At 41.5% G+C, this 20,746-nt stretch overlaps 1 protein-coding gene across 1 annotated transcript in view; it reads right to left on the bottom strand.

Moving 5' to 3' along the window:
- Window positions 1-5,092: 5,092 nt before the first annotated feature.
- LOC127574966 (protein eyes shut homolog) overlaps window positions 5,093-20,746 on the bottom strand; it is a 94,259-nt gene continuing 78,605 nt past the window's right edge. The window contains exons 4-5 of the mRNA XM_052024535.1: window positions 16,047-16,210; window positions 5,093-5,161 (exon numbers count right to left, since the gene is read on the bottom strand). Coding sequence (XP_051880495.1) covers window positions 5,119-5,161; window positions 16,047-16,210 — 207 coding nt within the window. The 3' untranslated portion in view covers window positions 5,093-5,118. The remainder of the gene's footprint in view (window positions 5,162-16,046; window positions 16,211-20,746) is intronic.

Below are 20,746 nucleotides of genomic sequence, written 5' to 3' on the forward strand. Positions count from 1 at the left end.
CGACTGGTAGTGATGCAAGCAGCAGAATCACAAAATGGGAGACAAGAACATCAATGTTTGTCAGCGTGAAGGCACCAATTCCAAAGGTATCAAATACCACACATCTGCTTCTGCCCAATGGTTTCCTTCTAAAGAACAGGATATTGCTGACTCACCAACAATGCAGGAATCCATCTTCAAATTCATGGTCAGTCCTTCAGCTGGAGCCAACATCAGACAGCTGACTGCAGAAAAATTTGCTGATGTCCAACTGTACTTGGTTTTAATGGTGCACGTCAAATGCTCCAACTTCTCAATGGTCTTTCATTCTTAGAAAAAAATGAGGGATGTGGGCAACACTGGCAAAGCAGTATTGTTGCTCATCATCGGTTGCACCGAGGGCAATAACTGCATAATGTGGAAATGGAGTCTCATGAAGACCAGGTCAAGTGGGGTAGAATGGTTGTTTTAGTAGACCAGTTGGGCTCAAGTATGATGCAACTATATGAGCTCCTTCAGTAATTCCATTAGAAAAAGTTATGCTGGTGGGGCTTTGAACTTGTAAACTCTCCTTATTGTGGTCCACTAGTTCCCATTCATGCCATAAAAGTACTGGCTTAAACATTTTTCTACTTCACTTTGGGAGTGTTAAAGCAACCTAATGTAGGAGGCTTATGCTGTTTTATGAAGTGACGGTGTGGGTGAAATGTGACAACAACACAGTATTTCTGGAGACAAAGGTTCTCCTTCACACCAAGGACACCCTCCATTGTTATGTCTAGCATTGCAATTATGCTTAGTGGGATAGACTTACAACTGATTTGGTAGCACAAAATCGATCATCCAAGAGATACCATAGACCTTCAGCAGCAGCAGCAGCATTATGCACCACCATAATTTGTTACCTCACAGCCTTACATGTCCTGCACACTGTCACGTTTGTCAATCCAGGAAATCAGCCCTGGTTCAATGACAGATGCAGAGGGCATGCTGGGAGAAGCACCAGACCTACCACAAATTAGATGCCTGTCTGGCAAAATTGCAGCACAGGACTAGCCAGCATAATCAAAGACCCCTGGGTCATTCTCTCTTCTCTCCTCTTCCATCAGGCAGAAGATACAGGAGCCTGAGGGCACATACCAACAGGCTTAAGGATAGCTTCTATCCCACTGTGATAAGACTATTGAATAGTTCCCTTGTGTGATGAGATGGACTCTGACCTCATGATCTACTTTGTTGTGACCTTGCACCTTATTGTCTACCTGCACTTTCTGTGTAGCTGTAACACTTTACTCTGTACTGTTATTGTTTTTACCTGTACTACCTCGATGGACTCTGTACTAACCCAATGTAACTGCACTGTGTAATGAATTGACCTGTACAATCGGTATACAAGTTTTTCACTGTACCTCGGTACAAGTGACAATAATAAACCAATACCAATATGTGCTAAACAGCAAAGACAGCCTGTAATAGACAGAGCAAAGCAATCTCACAACCAATGGATCTGATCAAAATTCTGTAGTCATGCCACATCTAGTGGTGAAAGGTGGTGAACAATTAAAGAGTTAATGGAATGACAATGATGGTGTCAAGGTCAAAGTCAAGTTCAAGGCTGAAGCACTCACAACCCCATTCAGCCATAAATGAAAGATATATTTTGGCTTCTCCTGAGATCCCACTATCATAGAAGCCAGCCTCCAGCCAATTTGATTCACTCCACATGATATCAAGAAAGGATTGAGAGAAATGGGTCAAAAGTCATGAGATCTGACAATATCCAAGCTGTGGTACTGAAGACCTGCACTCCAGAACTAGCTGAGCCTCTAGCCAAGATGGTGCAGTCCCACTACAACACTCCATCTGTCCAACAATGTGGAAAATTGTCCACATATGCTCTGTCCACAAAAAAAAACAGGAGCAATCCAACCTGGCTACTTACTGCCCAATCAGTTTACTTTCAATCATCGGCAAAGTGACAAAGGGTTTCATCATTACCAGCACTTACTCTCAATAACCTGCTAACCAATGCCCTGTTTCCCACTCAACTGCAGGTCTCAGACTTCAGGTCTCAGAATGACTCTTCTTGACATCATAGCAACATTTGACTGAGTGTGACATCAAGGAGCCCTAGTAAGTTTCAAAGATATCTTTATTAGTCACATGTACATCAAAACACACAGTGAAATACATCTTTTTGCATACAGTGTTCTGGGGGAAGCCCGCAAGTGTCGCCACGCTTCCGGCACCAACGTAGCATGGCCACAACTTCCTAATTCGTACGTCTTTGGAAATGTGGGAGGAAATCGGAGCACCTGGAGGAAACCCATGCAGACACGGGGAGAACGTACAAACTCCTTACAGACAGCAGCCGGAATTGAACCCGGGTCGCTGGCACTGTAATAGCGTTACGCTAACCGCTGCACCACCGTGCCTGCCTAAAAAAAGAGTCCAATGGTCAGTGCCATATCTCGCACAAAGGAAAATGGTCATGTTGCTGGCTGGACATCAATCATCCCAGCACCAGACATCTCTGCAGGAGTCCTTCCGAACAGAGTCCTGGGCCCAATCTCAATGTCAAGGGGAATCACTCTCTGGAACTCAGGTCTGAGGCCAGGATCCAAACTGGGCATTGGTGAGCAGGTTATTGGAGAGTAAGTGCTGTTATTGATGAAACCTTTCATCCCTTTACTGATGACTGAGAGTAGACTGACTGGGCTATGATTAGTCAGATTGGATTTCCCCCTCTTCATCAATAGCCTTCCTCTTATCATATAGTCAGAAGTGGGGATGTTCGCTATGAATCTCTTTTGCACCTTCTCCAATGCTTCTATATCTTTTTTTATAATATGGTAGCCAGAGCTCTTCAAAAATGATGTATTAAACATGAGGTACACACTCACTGTAGCTACCATATTAGACCATACTTGAACGATTGTAGATATTTCCGATTGATACATTATCAAAAGGATACAGAGGGACCTGAGAAGGTATTAATTACATCTCAGAATGAAGAGGTTATAATTATAATTAAGACTAATCAGGTTGGTCCCTCAAGAAAAAGAGATGGCCAAGCGGTGGCCAGATGGAGCTTTTCAAACTGAAGAGATTGGAAAGGGCAGGCATAATAAACAGGTTTTCACTTGTGGAGGAGTCCAAAACTGGGGGCTATACATTTAAGACAATGATAATAAATCCAAACAGAGCTTGGCTCCCTAACTCGAGCCTGGTGAAACCTGATTACAAATAATTAGTTCAGGTCGGGTCAGGCACAAAACTAATTATCAGTCCTCAAGCTCAGATATGGTTCAGACTAGCTGTAGTTCGGCCAGGTTCAGATTGACCAGGGACAAGTCAGTTTGGAATAGTCAAGCTCAGTTCAGTTCAGATTGGCTGAGCATGGGTCAAGTTTGCATTGGCCAGGGTCGAGTCAGGTTTGGATTGGCCACTGTCAAAACTTTTGTTTCCTGTGTAATGAATACATTCCCCTTTACAATCCTATTACTGAATGTATGAGAAAGAGATGGCAGTATATTTTTCTGCATTACCCACAGACACTACCGAATTCTTCAGAATGAAGAACTTTGTCATTGATGTAAAACATTTTAACACTGCACAAACAAGTAAGTGACAGAGTAATTGATTTTTCAGTATCTAGTGTGATATGTGCAATGGATGGTAAAATAAATTGAACAAATTGTCCCGCCTGCTGTTAAAATGCAAAATCAGCTCAGATCAGTGGAAAGCAATTTTTCATCAGGCTTTTTCTGAGTGCAGAAACGTTGTGTGCTGCTCTGTCTTCTCCCCCTCTCCTGTCAGTCTGCAGAGCTGACATTGCTCTATGTCAATGCCCCACTAATATCCTGCAGCTCATTGTTAAGGGCATTTTGAAACATCTGTGCCAGTACTGAGTGGGATAACACTCCGGCCAGGTGAACTCCTGTCTCTGAACATCAATATCTGTCTGTAGGGAAGTCTTGCATGGGTGCAAACAGCAACCAGATAGCAAGATGGCTTCTGTTATCAGAAGCTGAAGGGCTGCCTGAGGTTTTCCTGGAAAGTTTTAGCAACCTGCTTTGCAATTATATAGAATGGAAAAAAGAAAATGCTACAAATACTCAGCAGGCCAGGAAGCTTCTGTGAAGAGAGAAACAGAATTAATTTTTCAAGTTGATGACCTTTCATCAGACGAAGGTATCTCCAGCGTTTTATGTTTTTATTTCAGATTTCCAGCATTTGCAGTTTTTTGTTTGGCAAACAATATCACATACATACACAGTGACATCCCACAACTGGCAATGACCAGGTTTTCTATTTGTAGTGATGTTGCTTCAGGAGAAGCCAATGGGCTGTACACTGGAAGATCGGCTTTTCAAATACTACCACTTGAAAGAAAAGCCAGATCATCAATTTAGCATATGATTCAAAAGAATGCATCTCTAACAACATCTAACTTCTGTTTCCTTTGTCGTCAAGCCCAGCTATCAGCTGGGGTTACATACTCAACTCTCTGGTGTGTGGGGCTTGAACCTATGGCTTTCTGACTCAAAGGCACTGAAGCCGGAGCTATCACCATGATGTTCAGTTTCCACCTTTAACCCTGGACCAAATGGCCTCCTGCTATGTCATAAGGAAATATAAGGTCATTCAGTAACTAAAATAACATGCTGCAGAAGAAGGGAAGAATGCTGTCATGTAGGGGCGAGTCATGTAGAGCTGCTGCTTCATAGCTCCAGAGACTGGGGTTCAATTCTGACCTCTGGTATAATCTAAGTGGAGTTTGAATGTTCTCCTCATGGCCACATGGGTTTCCTCCAAGTTGTCCGGTTTCATCTCACATACTAAAGACTTGCGGGTTCGCTGGCCACTGTCTTTTGCCACTAGGTGAGTGGTAGAATCTGAGAGGAGTTAAGGAGAATGTGGGGGGGAATAGAAAGTGGGATTAAGGTAGGATAGATGGTTAATAGTCCATATGGACATGATGGGCTGAAGGGCCCATTTCCTGGCTGTATCTATGACTCTATGGCAAGTCAGGAGTGGTTGTCCTTTCGATGGAGTAGTCTGGCTGGTGAGTCTGGGTTTAAAACTCTGCTGATCTCTTGTACCATTCCTGCTGACATTGTTACAGCAACCTCAGGATTAACAGCCGCTTGAGACATTTGAGCAGGTCATCACGTGCTTCCTGGAATTGAACAGTGGGAACAAAAGATAAAATCATACAAAAACTATATCCAACACAACAGCCTCTATTTCTGGATGCAAATGACTGCAAAAAAAACTTTTGCTTTTATTGTGTGAAATCAATCAATACAAGAGCAAAGATGTGAACTGATATATGGACCGTTTCTTGAATATCAGCTCATATTAATGGGTATCTGGCTAGCAGCAATGATGTTTATTTCAGTGCAATGCCCCTTCCATAGAACCATAGAACAATACAGCACAGAAAACAGGCCATTCAGCCCTTCTAGTCTGTGCCGAAACGTTATTCCGCTAGTCCCATTTACCTGCACCCAGTCCATAACCCTCCAGACCTCTCCCGTCTATGTATCTATCCAATTTATTCCTAAAACTCAAGAGTGAGCCCGCATTTACTGCATCAAATGGCAGCCCGTTCCATACTCCCACCACTCTTTGAGTGAAGAAGATCCCCCTAATGTTCCCCCTAAACCTTTCCCCTTTCACCCTAAAGCCATGTCCTCTCGTATTTATCTCTCCTAATCTAGGTGGAGTCTACTCACATTAACTCTGTCTATACCCCTCATAATTTTGTAAACCTCTATCAAATTTCCCCTCATTCTTCTGCGCTCCAAGGAATAAAGTCCTAACCTGTTCAATCTTTCCCTGTAACTCAACTCCTGAAGACCCGGCAACATTCTAGTAAATCTCCTCTGCGCTCTTTCAATCTTACAAATATCCTCCCTAAAGTTAGGTGACCAGAACTGCACACAATACTCCAAATTTGGCCTCACCAATGTCTTATACAACCTCACCATTACATCCCAACTCCTATACTCAATACTTTGATTTATGAATGCCAGAATGCCAAAAGCCTTCTTTACAACCCTGTCTACCTGTGACGCCACTTTCATGGAATTATGTATCTGAACTCCCAGATCCCTTTGTTCCTCTGCACTCCTCAGTGCCCTACCATTTACGGTACACATCCTACCTTGATTTGTCCTGTAGGTGTATGAGATAAAAAGCTAAATGGGTGAGAGTGATTGTGAACCCCAACATTGGTTGATGAGTTCACACAGCTCTAGAAGTATTTCCACAATGTAACGTTAAAGGAGGCATGTCTACTCAATCATAGAAAGTACAGCACAATACAGGCCCTTCGGCTCACAATGCCGAAATACTTCGGCCCACAAACTCAACTCTGAAATGTATTTTTTCAATTCCAGGGGTGGCATGGAGATCACAAAAGTTCCCAGTTCATTTTTCAATTTTTCGCAGTTTTGATGAAGTGCTAAAAATAAAACAACTGATCTGTTCTCTCCATAGATGCTGACTGACCTATTGAGGGTTTCTAGCATTTTCAAAGTCAACCTTAATCATGCAAAAGTAATAGATCCTGGGGTGAACTATCTTTATAATCTTAATTACCAAATGAAAACTCCATCGATGCAAGACTGACCAGAAAATGTTCTTCCCTTTTGCTTGTGGCTATGCTAATATTTAATTACCTTGAAAATTGCTTAAATGTCATCTTAGTCCAATACCTGCAACACATGTTTATTTCTCCGTGACGAAGAATTCAAGAGGGGATTCATTGAATAATAGAAATTTTACAGTACAGATGAAGGATATTTAGCCTATTATGTTGTGCTGGCTCCTTAATAGACACACACACTTACGTGTACAGGCCCACTTTTTGCTCTTAATCTTATGGGTTCTTTATCTTCAAGTACCTATGTTTTGACATGTTTTAAAGAAAATTAAATGCATTTCCAATGTGGATTGTAATTAAGTTATACAGGAACAAAGAATAGGCTATTCAGTTCTTTTGCCAATTAATTAGATTGGGGTTGATCTGGATTTTTCCTTAATCTCCGGCTACGGTCCATAAATAACTCATTAGCCATTAAACAACTAACAAAAATCTATTAATTTCAGTTCTGAGATTTTCAGTTGATGGCCCTGTTTCCATATGACAAATTCAAAAGTGGAATAATTCAGAAGAAAATTTGTAAAGTTTATTACAAACTTCGACCATTCTACTGATATTGTCACTTTTCAAAGGCTGTGGCAGATGAAAACAGCATAACATTTTCAGAATTCATTACAACTGTCATATAGTTTTAATAAAAGACATGTCCATTCACTTTCCAAAATCCTTTCTAGTTCACACCAACGATAGCAATTTTCAGCCATTTATATGCTTGGAACGTGTGAGTGCTTTTCAACACTGCACTTAACTTTTAGTAGCTGCCTTTGCAGCAGAGCTACAAGCATTGATGACAAGTGCCTAATGATTATAAACTGCTAAACTGTGACCTTCTAAAGGGATTCGCACTCCGGCATAAAAGCAGCAACAGTGGCATCAACAACAGATTATAACATCTGGAGTCTGATGTCTGGAACCATAAGAGACTTGACTTGCATCAAACAGCTGCTGCTTGGCACAGTCAGAATAAGGACAATACAAGGGGGATGCTACATCAAAAATATGTATGGAATCAGTACTTAATTTCATATTTCTTAATAACATTGCCATTTGGCCCATCGAGTCTAGGCTGGCTCTCAGGGCAATCCCTTAAATCTCATTCTCCTACTTACTTCCCTGTAACTTATTCTCTTTCACATGATCATCAACTCCACCCCAGATTCTACTGCCACCCAAGGACATTACAAGTAATTTATAGTTGCCAATTAACCTACCAGTACTTTTTGGGATGTGGGAGAAAACTGGACTACCCAGAGGAAACCCACATGGTCACAAGGAGAATGTGCAAATTCCACACAGGCAGTACGCCTAGTCAGGATTGGACCTGCGCCGGTGGAGCTGGAAGGTAGCAGGACTACCTGCTGCATCACTGTGCCTCCTGCTTATGAATTTCCATGAACTTTCACTCACTTGCGTGAGATTTATCCTCTTGTTGGGCAAATAAAGAAATGAACAAAAAGAGAAAAAAACATGCAGATGCTAGAAATCTGAAACAAAAAGGAGCATTTAAAGTTCCCAGGTACAATTCAGAATTTTATTTTTGTAAGGCAGTTAGTGTGGCAATGTAATTTATAATTTAGGATCTGGAATTGATTAGCAGTAAAGATGGTCGAAACAGAATTGATCAGTGTTTTCGAAAGAGAATTTCAGACCCATGGAGGAAGAGCAGGGATAGGAAACTCAGCAAAGACTTGACTGTCTGAACGTCTTCCTCTGGTGTTGTAACACATCTGTGATCTAAATTGTCATCAGCAACTGCCGCAAAAAGCAGAGATAAGTGACCAGGAGATGTGTTTTACTGATGTTGGTTGAGGGATAATGCCAGCCATGATACTGGAAGAACAGGTATTACACACAAGGGACACAGCAGATAGGTAATAAAGTAAAACACTACCTTGGATCTAAAATATTTTGTTTATATAGAAGTTCTAAGGTGTCAGATTGATAAACTCCAATGCTGCAAGATATCCCATTCCAGTAAGATAAGGTGCAAAATCTACAATGTAATATCTTCAAAGCTATTTAGCAGTGGCCTTCAGTTTTGCAAGCAAACCTCAGTATCAACATGAAATGATAATACAATCGTTATTGTAATGGTGGCAAGAGTGAAGAGTGATTGAATGTACTAGTATAACCCACTCAGGCTACAATCCATACATGCCAGCTCTCAAGGATGAAATGTTGATGAGGGTGGGGGATGATTGTCCATCTAGTTTGTAACCACAATGAGAGAACTTGTCAGCTCCTGCAATCTGATGATTCTGCAGCCATAATCTGCACCATGCTTATTTGAGGTTAAGGTTTTCTATGCATCATTCTTCAGTGCTGGCCAATTGTCCAAGATACTGGCAGGATCAGAGAACTGGCATGACGTCCATTTGTACCTGTAGAATTATTCCTGATAAACTACTGGCATGTTAATGGAGGGCTAGAACAAGTAGTTCTTATCACAGGGCAGCCCTTACAAGCCACTGAGAGCACTGATATACACAAACAAACAAAAAGTGAAGTAGAGCAGCACATGAAAAGCACTGGAGGAACTCAATGGGTCAGGCAGCATCTATGGAGGGAAATGGACGATCGACATTTCGGGTCAAGACACTTCATATGGACTGAAGGGTCTCGACCCAAAATGTCGACAGTCTATTTCCCCCCATAGATGCTGCCTGACCCACTGAGTTCCTTAGCACTCATGTGTTGTTCCAGATTCCAGCATCTGCAGTCTCCTGTGTCTCTGTGAAGTACAGCAGAATCCATAAGTCATTTCAAGAAGGAAGGGTGGCAGTAACAGAAGGGAAGTAGTGCAAAATTGGTTCCAAAGCCAGGAAGACTCCAAATTTCAGTTAACTAAATGCCTGAGTTTGGTATTGGTATTGGTTTATTATTGTCACTTGTACCGAGGTACAGTGAAAACCTTGTCTTGCATACCGATCGTACAGGTCAATTCATTACACAGTGCAGTTACATTAGGTTAGTACAGAGTGCATTAAGGTAGTACAGGTAAAAACAGTAACAGTGTCACAGCTACAGAGAAAGTGCTGTGCAATAAGGTGCAAGGTCACAACAAGGTAGATCGTGAGGTCATAGTCCATCTCATCTTATAAGGGAACCGTTCAATAGTCTTATCACAGTGGGGTAGAAGCCAAATACCAAAGCAACTGCAACAATGACTGCAGAATTTTCCCCAGCATAATCAATACCTATCTTTTGGTCCTGTGCTAAATTATTCCACATAATAAAAAATACATTTAAAGTAGAATACATTCATCTAGGGCAATGGATATATTGAATGAAGCATCATTGATGTTGATGCTGCTATTGTGTTTTGCATCAGTTGTACACGATGTTAATCATCACAGCTTACAGTTGAACAGCAAGTTTGTTGCTGGACTGCAGAATTTTACATATTTAGAAATGTAAACCATTCACCCTAGAATCCCATTCACATAGATATTTAATGCAAAAACCTGGAGCTCAAGGCCCTTTGATTTGATTTACTGCCACATTTAATTTTAATGCTACTAGCTTGCGATTCTTAAAGAAAGAATTTGATGAACATTCATGTGAGCTGGTTAACCTTTCATCATAAACACAGTTATTAAATATTTAAAAGAGATAATAATTATCTCAATTGTGGTTGTCAATTGCATTAGTAATTGACTGCTTTGCAAATAATGTATCATGTAGAATAATTATTTAACATGTTTGCAAGGCCAGCCAGTCCATGGCAGACTGCACAGGCAGAAATTGGAAAACAAGTGTACTCCTTGGATTAATCTCTTGGGTGCTGCATAAAATTACATCAAATTCACAAAAGAAACCACCCCTTTGGCCCCACTTGTCAATACCAATGTTTCTACTCCTTACAAACCTCCTCCCACAGCAATTAACTCTTCTTGTAAGTGAAAATAAAATAAAAACTGCAGATGCTGGAAATCTAAAATAAAATCAGAAAAGGCTGGAAATATTTGGCAGGCCAGGCAGCATCTGTGGGAAGAGAAGTAGAGTTAATGTTTCAGGTCAAAGACCTTTTGTTAGAATTAGGAAACAGAGAAAGAAGAGAGACAGAGACACAAGAAGATGCAGATGCTGGAACCTGGAGCAAAAAGAAATCAGAGGAAAGAAGATCATTAAGCTGTAGGGAGGGTGGGGGACGAGGGATGTCTCTGATTGGATAAAACTGGGGATAGCGTGGGGATAAACTGTAAGTAAAGTTATTGTCGCAACCTCCTCTTCTCAACTTGCTTCTGGGACATAGGTGCTAATGTCAAGGACAGAGTTTATTGTCCATTTCACCTCAAGAAGGTGGCAGTAAGCCACAGCAATCCCTGTGTTGATGATGTCCCCTCTATTGCCTTTTCCCTTGAACACTAATTGCCTTCTATAAAACACATCAATACTATCTGCTTCAAACACTTCACCTGGCACAGAATTCTATATTTTCCACCAATGATTAAAGCAACATCAATCATTTATTAGAATCATTTATTGCCTGAATTGTATTTTCAAGTGAAAAAATGGTCCTTGAACTTTATTGTTAAATTATCTCTTCTTACAAAGTTAACATTTAAATCTTAACTTGCAGGTGAGTTAAGTGGTGCTGTGGTTGCTAGGACACACAATGGTGCTTTTTTCCCCCACGAGTCAAAAATTGTTTTGGATATGGTTTGAGCAAAAATTTAAAGGAGAATTATGGATGGCAATTGTTTGGGTTCAATATCATAGTGATTAAGCCATTCCTGAAGTCTCCTTAATGTTTTAGTACCCTCTTTTGAGTTATTTTCAATGATACTTAAAACAACATGCAAAACAAGCACAAAATAAGTATTTATGCGGAGAGAAGACTGACTGTCAGATATGAAAAATAAAAGGAAAGGAACCATCTTAATAGGTAGAAGAAAAGGTAGAAGGAAAAGTAAATGCTCTGCGAGAGTTCCTGAAACATTGAATTGACCCAGGTAGAAAACAGTTGTGCACAAGAACACCAGAAAATAAGAGTAAGAGTAGGTTATAGGGTCACTCAAACCTGCCCTACCATTCAATACGATCATGGCTGACCTGTTCCAGACCTCAGCCTCTCTTTTGTGCATGTTCTCCACAGCCACCATTCCCCAATCTTTGAAAAATGTATCTACCTCCACTTCAAACACCTCCAATATCTAGAGTCCACAATCCCCTGGGAAAAAGAATTTCAGAGTTTCACCACTCTCTGCAAAAAGAAATTTCCACACACCTTGGTTTTAAGTAACTGCCCCCTTGTAGCAGTTAGCATAACGCTATTTCAGCGCCAGCGACACGGGTTCAATTCCGGCCACTGTCTGTAAGGAGTTTGTACGTTCTCCCCGTGTCTGCATGGGTTTCCTCTGGGTGCTCTGGTTTCCTCCCACATTCCAAATACGTACAAGTTAGGAAGTTGTGGCCCATGCTATGTTGGCGCCAGAAGCGTGGCGACACTTGCGGGCTGCCCCTAGAACACTCTATGCAAAAGATGCATTTCACTGTGTGTTTCAATGTACATGTGACTAATAAAGATAGCTTATCCTATCTTGTCTCTATGTCTCTTCATTTGCGATTCTCCCACAAGTGAAAACATCTCAATATCTAACATGTTTTGGCCCCATATGATCTCATATGTTTCAATAAGACCACTCCCCATTCTTCCAATCTCCAAAGAACATAGAGTCATTCAATAATTCTGCACAGAAACAGGCCCTTCAGACCAACCTGTCCATACCGACCATCAAATACCCATCTATACTAATCCCATTTACCAGTATTTGGTACTTAGCCTTCTACTCCTTGGATAGATCCAATTTTTTTGTCCTTTCATGATAGAATAATCCTCTTAGCCCAGGAATTGGCCTATTGAATTTCCTCTGGACTGTCTCCAATGCTACTAAAGTAAAACACCGATAATCTGGCACCCTTAGGACTTTAGTTGTACCAGATTTTTCCAGACTGTTGGATGTTACTCCTATTACTACCCAGACATACTTTTATTTCACTTCTGTTTTTTTCACATATTACATGGCAATATAATAATTTTCCCAGTGAACCCGGTGAGTCGGAAATATACTCAGAACCCTGGCTATGGTTGTCCAGAGATCAGACCCCAGCCTAGCCTCTGGTCTCCTGATTTTGGCCAACACAGGCCACCAAGTCTGCACCAACCATCAAGCACCCAATTGCACGAAACCTACACTGATTCCATTTTATTCTCCCCACATTCCCATCAACAGCCCCTAGACTATACCACTCACCTGCACACCATGGACAATTTACAGTGGCTAATTAACTTACCGGCACATCTTTGTGATGTGGGAGGAAATAGAGGAGCCAGAGGAAACCCATGTGGTCACAGGGAGAACACGCAAACTCCACACAGACAGCATCGGAGGTTGCTGGAGTAGTGAGGCAACAGTTCTACTTGCTGCACCACACTGCCACCCCAGAAGTACAAGGCTTAAAGATCTGCCCAGTCCCAGCACCCATGGTAATCCCTGGCTCACTTGTTGCCCCCTATTAAAAGGCACAATGAAAATTCTGCCGGCATTGGAGATCCAGGACAAATAGGTCTTTGTCCATCTTTCTCTCTACATGCATCCATGGAGAAAACAGCATGGGTCAAGGGGTCAGAGCAAACCACTGTATGGGCCTTCCGATTCTGTTGTATATTGCTGGTAGATTAAATAGGTTAAAGCAAACACCAAGATTAACACAAAGCTGCCCACAATAGTGGAAGGATGTTCTTTAGGCAGAGACTGAGAAACTGAGAGGAGATGAATAATTATTCATCAAAAGCAAGGCTTGAAAGCATCACAAAAGATACAGAGAGATTTGGAGTAGAGGGCAAGAAAGGAAGTGGTAATTACAGTGGTGGGTCTGAGTTGGGGTGGCTGGGCTCAAGTGGAGTATGAACACCAGAATTATCCAGTTGGGCCAAATGATTCTATTCCCGTCCAATAGATTTCATGTACTTCCATGAATGATTCATATCTTCTTGGGAGCACATATTGCTGGAGTACAGGCTTTGATTGTTCTTCGATGAATACACAACATTTGGCCATTTAATTTACAAATTCCACATAAATTAAAGTCTATTTAGAGTAGTTAAAATTCCCTTAAAATAACAAAGAGGAACATGTTTATCCATGGGTCAAATAATAATTGCTACATTACATCTAGCTCTTCCAAAGGCTAGGTTTTTTGTACTTAGTGTAGAATGGATACAATATTGGTGAAGAAACTCCTGAACATCACTCTGGGCTTTGCCAGTGAGCTGAACTCTTCAGAAGCAGCAACAGCAGACAACATAAATGGGTGTACATACTGTATGTCAGGAAGGGAATAATCAGAACTAATGGAAAGTTGTTCAATCTATGTTAACTAGAGTCCAGAACTATGATTACCCAAACTTCAGTAGTTGAGCTCCAGTATACAGATAATGTTTGCATTTGCACAAGCTCAGAGGCCGAGCTCCAGTGTAGCACTTTCACTGAAGGATACAAGAACATGAGCCCTCTATTCAACCTCTCCAAGACTGTCTTCAGCCAACCTGCCCCTGCTGCACTGCACTGTCCTCCTGACAATAAAGGTTCACAGTGGGACCCTCGACAATGTGAAACGCTGCTTTTGTATCAGAAGAAACTAGTCGGCGAAGGCAGACATTAATGATGAAAATCACCATCACCTTCAAATTGGCAGCACAGCCTTTAGTTGATGAAGGAAAATGGGGTTTGAAGATCAAGACCTCAGAGCTGGCACAAAACATAATCTACAGCTGTAATCCCCTCCTATGTGCTTCTGGGATCGAACTATCTTGAGCAGGATTCTCAAGGCAATGGAAAAATCCCACCATGCTGTCTGTGCAAAATCCCCCAAATTGACTGGGAGGAAAAGTGAATGAACATCAGGGTCTTCTTGCAGGCCAACATCCCCACTATTGAAACTCTAGTTACACTCAGTCACTCTTGTTGGGCAGGTCATGTCACTTGTATGCCTGACTCCACAGATTCCCAAAACAGAGGTTCTATTCCAAGCTCTGTCAATGATTGCCAGGCAGAGAAATGAAAAGACTCAAGGTTGTGCTCAAAGCCTCTTTGAAGAAATGCAACATTCCTACCAACTACTGGGAACCTTTGGCCATGACTGCTCAAAGTGGAGAAGGAGCATTCGATATGGTATTGAGAATCTCAAGTCCGTGAATCAGGACACGAAAGCCCTGTGGAATTGTCTGAAGGAGCACACCACTCACAAACTATTCACACACCCTGCTTGGTTTATCGGTAGTGTGGGGCAGGGACAGTAGTGTCGCAGTTAGCGTAACACTATTACAGCATGAGCAACCTGTGTTCAATTCTTGCCGCTGTCTGTAAGAGTTTGTACGTTCTCCCCATGACTGCGTGGATTTCCTCTGGGTGCTCCGGTTTCCTCCCACATTCCAAAGACGTACGGGTCAGGAAGTTGTGGGCATGCTATGTTGGCGCCAGAAGCGTGGCGGCACTTGCGGGCTGCCCCCAGAACACTCTACGCAAAGGTGCATTTCACTGTGTGTTTCAATGTACATGTGACTAATAAAGAAATCTTATCATTTGTGGAAGAGTCTGCAGTTCCCACATTGACCTCATTGGCCACCTCAGAGCTCACAAAACCAGAGTGGAAGTAACTTGTTGATGATTCCCAAATGACTGCCTGAGAAGAATCAGGATTCCCACTCCTCATTACTAAAGAGTAATTACAGTTACACATTACCCAACGGTGAAAGGATGAGGTTCAATATTGCTGCTTTACAAATATAGGAACAGAATTAGATCGGTCAGTCCCTCAAGCTTCGTTGGCCATTCAATTAGACGATGCCCAATTTGTATCTTAACTCTGTCCACATAACCTGGTTTTGCAATTTGTAATTCTTTGGCTTATGAAAATCTAAAAATATGAGTCATGAAATTTTCAAGTGAGCCTTGGGCACAGAAGCTTTTTGGATGAGGAAGTTTTTTTTCAGATTTCTTTTTATGGAGAAGTGCTTCCAACATTACTTAGTTCTTGACATCCCCACCAGAGGAAATCTAAATACCATCTTAAATATTTCAATCACCTTAAACAACTCAATTAACCCATCACTTAATCTTCTCAACACAAAGGATTACAAACCTAGATACAATCTTTTCTCTCAGTTTAAACGTTATGGCTGTGGTATCAGTTTGTTTAATCGTTAATATTTGCTGTTGCACTGGCAATTTTTCTTGGTAACATCAATGTTTCAAACATAGCCAAATGTCTCAAAGAGAAGAAAATGTAAGTTAAGTTAAAAATAATTTATGAATAGAACATCAAAAGATTAAAGAAAGATGCTGCAAACTATGAGCACATTGGGTCTGAAGAGAACATTTGCTGGTACCTGTAGGCATTGAATCCATCTTCACAACTGGCTCCATTTTGACACCAGTGGTCTTCACATTCATTCCTGTTCAGGGTACAACTGTTTCCCATCCATCCAGGTGCACAGATGCAATGTCTCTGCATGTCCTCACTCAGGAAACAGAGACCACCATTTGCACATGGCTATAAATATCACCAGGTGGGGGCAGTGGAGGGTGGGGAGAAGAGGAGGACAAAAAATAGACAAGTAAAAGTTGTGGACATGATTATGCATTACATTTTAGTTATTTCATAATCTGATGGCATGTTAAAACTGATCTGAGTAACAGTAAAAGCAATGCACGGTCCTGGGTATTGGTTATCTTCAGTCAGCCACTTACTTATGCCACATGTACCATGAGATGAAGAGCTGAAATGATAAAAATGATGAGCAATGTAGGTTATCAGGCAAGGAAATAGTTTCTCATTTAGCTCAGGAGACAATTCACAGAGTGAATTTGAATCAACAAATCAATATGTTGCCCTTCAGAAATATCATCTTAATTCAGAGGAAACAACAAACTACTAACCAGAAGATCATATTTTATATCTTAAATGCCAACAGGAAATGGTGCAAATAGGCCCTGCCTTCTCCCTTTCTTCTTTTCAAAATAATAATCTCTTGCGAGAAGTAAACAGAGTCCATCCAATGACAGCTGAATAGCAACATACTTAAGACAGCAGAAGATATTTGTCACCATGCACAGCAACGTTAGCCATGGCCAGAGAGAGAAAGGACTGCGGATGCTGGAATCTAAATGAAAAATACAATGATGCTGGACGAACTCAGCAGGCCAGGCAGCATCCATGGAGGAAAGCAGGTGGTCAACGTGAAACTGCTGAGTTCCTCCAACATCATCGTGCTAGCCATGGCCAGGGTGTGTTGTCCACCCCCCCTTAACCAGTACAGGCACAAAATACATTAGGGCATCTCCATCCACTAATTTTTATTTTTGAGAGAAGTTCTGGAGAGTTGACACCATTCTTTGAGATACCAAAAGCCTTCACATTTATTTCTGTTGCAGATACACCCAGTTCCACCCATCCTGACAACAGATACACTAACACTCAGGAAACAGAAACCATCATTTGCACATAGCTACATGGAGGGGGCTACCAGACTGATTACTGGGGAGGAGGATTTGTCAATTGAGAGCAATGAAGCAGGCTGAGCAAAGATGTGGAGTTGATGTTTCCCTTTGCTAGGGTGTCTCAAACTGGAGTCACAGTCTCAAAACAAGGGGTCAGCCATTCAGTGTAAAGGTGAGACATTTTCTTCATCAATGGACAGTGAATCTTTGGAACAGTCCACCCAACAGGTCTGCAAAGGTTCAATCATTCTTCAGTTTCTGAACATGGGATTTACAAATTTTCACAATGATGCTATTCATTCTTGGGGTTTGTGGGTTTGATTTACAAAGCTGCTTTTTGTTAAAGCAATTGTGCACCACTCTCGAGTATGTTGTGCCAAAACACCTACAATGCATTTCATTCAGTCTTTTCCATTTACAAAACTTCCCCAACAAAATCTCAGACAATCCCTAACAATTTTGGAAATTGAGGAATTCAATTCAGAGATGATTAGATTTGAGCATATTAAGGGATATGGGGTTAGAGCAGGAAAGTGTTGCCAAAGTAGATCAGTGAAAATCTTCCTGAATGGTAAAGCAGACATGAGGGGCTGAATGGCCTTCTCCTGCTTTTATCATTTGTTCTTAAGACACTGAGGGCAAATTTGGTCTTCTGCCAAACTATGGAAGAGGCAATTGGTATTCAGCTTGGTGCCCGATAAAGGAAAAAGAAAACTTAGGCCAGACAATCGTTTCCCTACCACTTTCCTGATTTGTCCCTGTTGCACATCTTAAACAAAGAAACAGCTTTTGGGACCTCATCTGTAGGCCCCAAAACCTCCTTTTTTTGCCTCTCTCAATAACCTGAGATGGTTCCCAGAAGGCCCTAGGGACTTACCCACCTTAACGTTCTTCAAGAGATCCAACACTACCTCCTTCTTGATATCAAGATGCCCAGCAATATCAGCATATCCTTCCTGATCTCACTATCCTCCATGTCCTTCTCCTTGGTGAATACCGATGCAAAGTACACATTCAGTACCTCACCCACTTCCTCTGGCTCCAGGCACAAATTCCCTCCTTGCCCTTGAGTGTCTTACCCTCTCCCTAGTTACCCTCTTGTTTTTAATGTATGTATAAAATGCCTTGGAATTTTCCTTAATCTTATTTGCCAAGGGCATTTCATGGCCCCTTTCAGCCCTACTGATTCCCTGTTTCTTTCCTATTTCCTTCATATTCCTCAAGGGCCCTATCCAATTTCAGCTTCCTAAATCTTACATATGCTTCTTTTGCTTTTTGACTGAATTTTCAACACCTCTCGTCATCCAAGGTTCCCCAACCTTGCCATCCTTGTCTTTCTTCCCCACGGGAACATGTTGGTCCTGAATTTTGACCAGCTGGTCCTTAAATGATGTCAGATGTGGACTTACCCAATAACAACCACTCCTCATCTGCTTTCTTCAGATCCTGCCTAATACTATTGATATTAACCTTTCCCCAATTTAGCACTTTCCCCCAAGGTCCAGTCTTTTCCTTATTCATAACTATCTGAAAACTTACCAATGTATGATCACTGTTCCCAAAATGCTCTTGCACTGAAACTCCAATCACCTGACCATGCTCTTTTCCCAGTACAAGGTCTAGAGTGTTGCAAAGTGATTCAGTCAAACCTTTCAATGGGAACTGGATATACATTTGAAAAGGAAGGGAAAATAGGCTTGGGGGGAAAAGCAGGGAGAAATAGAATAATTGAAAACTCTTTCATGGAGCTGTCATTGCGAGGCTGGACTGAAATTCTTCCTTCTGCATGACATGATCTAGAATAGCCCACAGAAATGAGATCTATCCAAACACCCCCATACCCCTCCCCCACCCCCGCAGGAGCATATGAAAAACTAGCTGTAGATTGCTAACATTTGTCTGTACATCACTACACAGAATCCCCACCAATAAGGGATGCCTGATAAAAAATGCTTTGCCAAACGATGCTTAAATCTCAAAAACAAGTAATACTTTAATATGCTTTATTATCTGTTCAGTTTTGTGATCTGAGTTCATCTAAAAACTTGTAAGCTTTCAGAGAGTGAACTCTTTTTATTGTGCACATTTGCAAACTATTAACCAATGCCCACATAACAGTAAGTAGTTTTCTACTTCTTATCCTCACTGGATGGCTTCTCCATTAGTCACGGCATTGCACAACAGACTGAACACCATCAAGTTTTATTTTTCTCTTGCGTATGGCAATAATACATATTTCAAAACCTGTAATGAAATCAGTATCTGCCTCCAATGACCCGAGTGCATGAATGAATACTCTGCTGTACTGACCTGGTTCTCCTTATCACAATGAATCCTAACAGAAGCTTAAATAGTCTTTACAGACAAATTAGACAATTAAATGTAACTTTAAACCTGAGCTTTAAAAGAAGAGACAAGAGAGTATAAGAGCAAGGAAATCATGGTAAAAATTCAGAAAAATACTGCTTCCACCAATGTTGGAGCATTGTATCCGATCAAGAGAAAACAATGACGTGAACCAGATAACATTTCATTCATGTGAGAGGGAAGAAGATTCCAATATTGAACAGTACACCAAATAAATCATGCCTGACTAATATTCCTATCAATAAAGTTACTTACACATGCCTACATGAACCAATAAGCAAAGTTAGGGTTATGGAGTTATGGAGTCATACAGCATAAAAACAGGCCATTTGGCCCACCACATCCATGCCAACCAGTGGGTACCCATCCATATTAATCCCATCTTCCAGCACTTGGTCCATAGTCTTCTATGCCTAGGCAATTTAAGTGACCATCTAGATACTTCCTAAATCTGTCAGTGACTTAGTGTTCATCTCTCTCTCTCTCTCTCTGGCAGTGGATTCTAGGTATTCATCATTCTTTGGGTGAAAAAGGTCTCCCTCAAATTACCTCTAAATCTTTTACCTCTTACCCCAAGTCTGTTTCCTCCAGCTTTACCTACTTCTGATATGGGGAAAGTTTCCTGCTGTCTACCATCTCTGTACTCCTCATAATTAATACCTCAATCATGTCTCCTCTTAACCTCCTCCACTCCACGGAAAACAAACTGAGTCTCTCCGGGCTCTCCTCATAACTGAAACGATCCATCCCAGGTCACATCCTGCTGAATCTCCTCTGCACCCTCTCCGGCACTATCACACCCTTCCTATATTGTGGTGACCAAAACAGCACACAGTACTCCAGCTGATGCATGACCAATGTTATATAAAATTGGAGCATTATCTCCCTGCTCTTGTATTCAATGCCCCACCTAATGAAGGCCAGTATCCCACAGGCCTTCTGAACCATGTTTTCTATCTGCGTTGCCACCTTCGGGGATCTTTGGATTTGTACACCAAGGTCCCTCTGTTCCTCAATACTCCATAAGTACTTGCTGTTCTGCTGTAGGGCTACAATACAGAGGTTGACCTGATACCACATTGAAAGATCAAAACATCAGCTCCCCAAATCTCCTTTGTTTTGAACCATTGCCTCAATATCCATCACCGCCTCGTTAACCCCTTGACCATTAATTACCCTAACCACCACATTATTGCCTCATTAACCCCTTGACCATTACCCC

Source organism: Pristis pectinata, chromosome 10 (genome assembly GCF_009764475.1).
Source record: "Pristis pectinata isolate sPriPec2 chromosome 10, sPriPec2.1.pri, whole genome shotgun sequence".
Lineage (NCBI taxonomy): Eukaryota > Metazoa > Chordata > Chondrichthyes > Rhinopristiformes > Pristidae > Pristis > Pristis pectinata.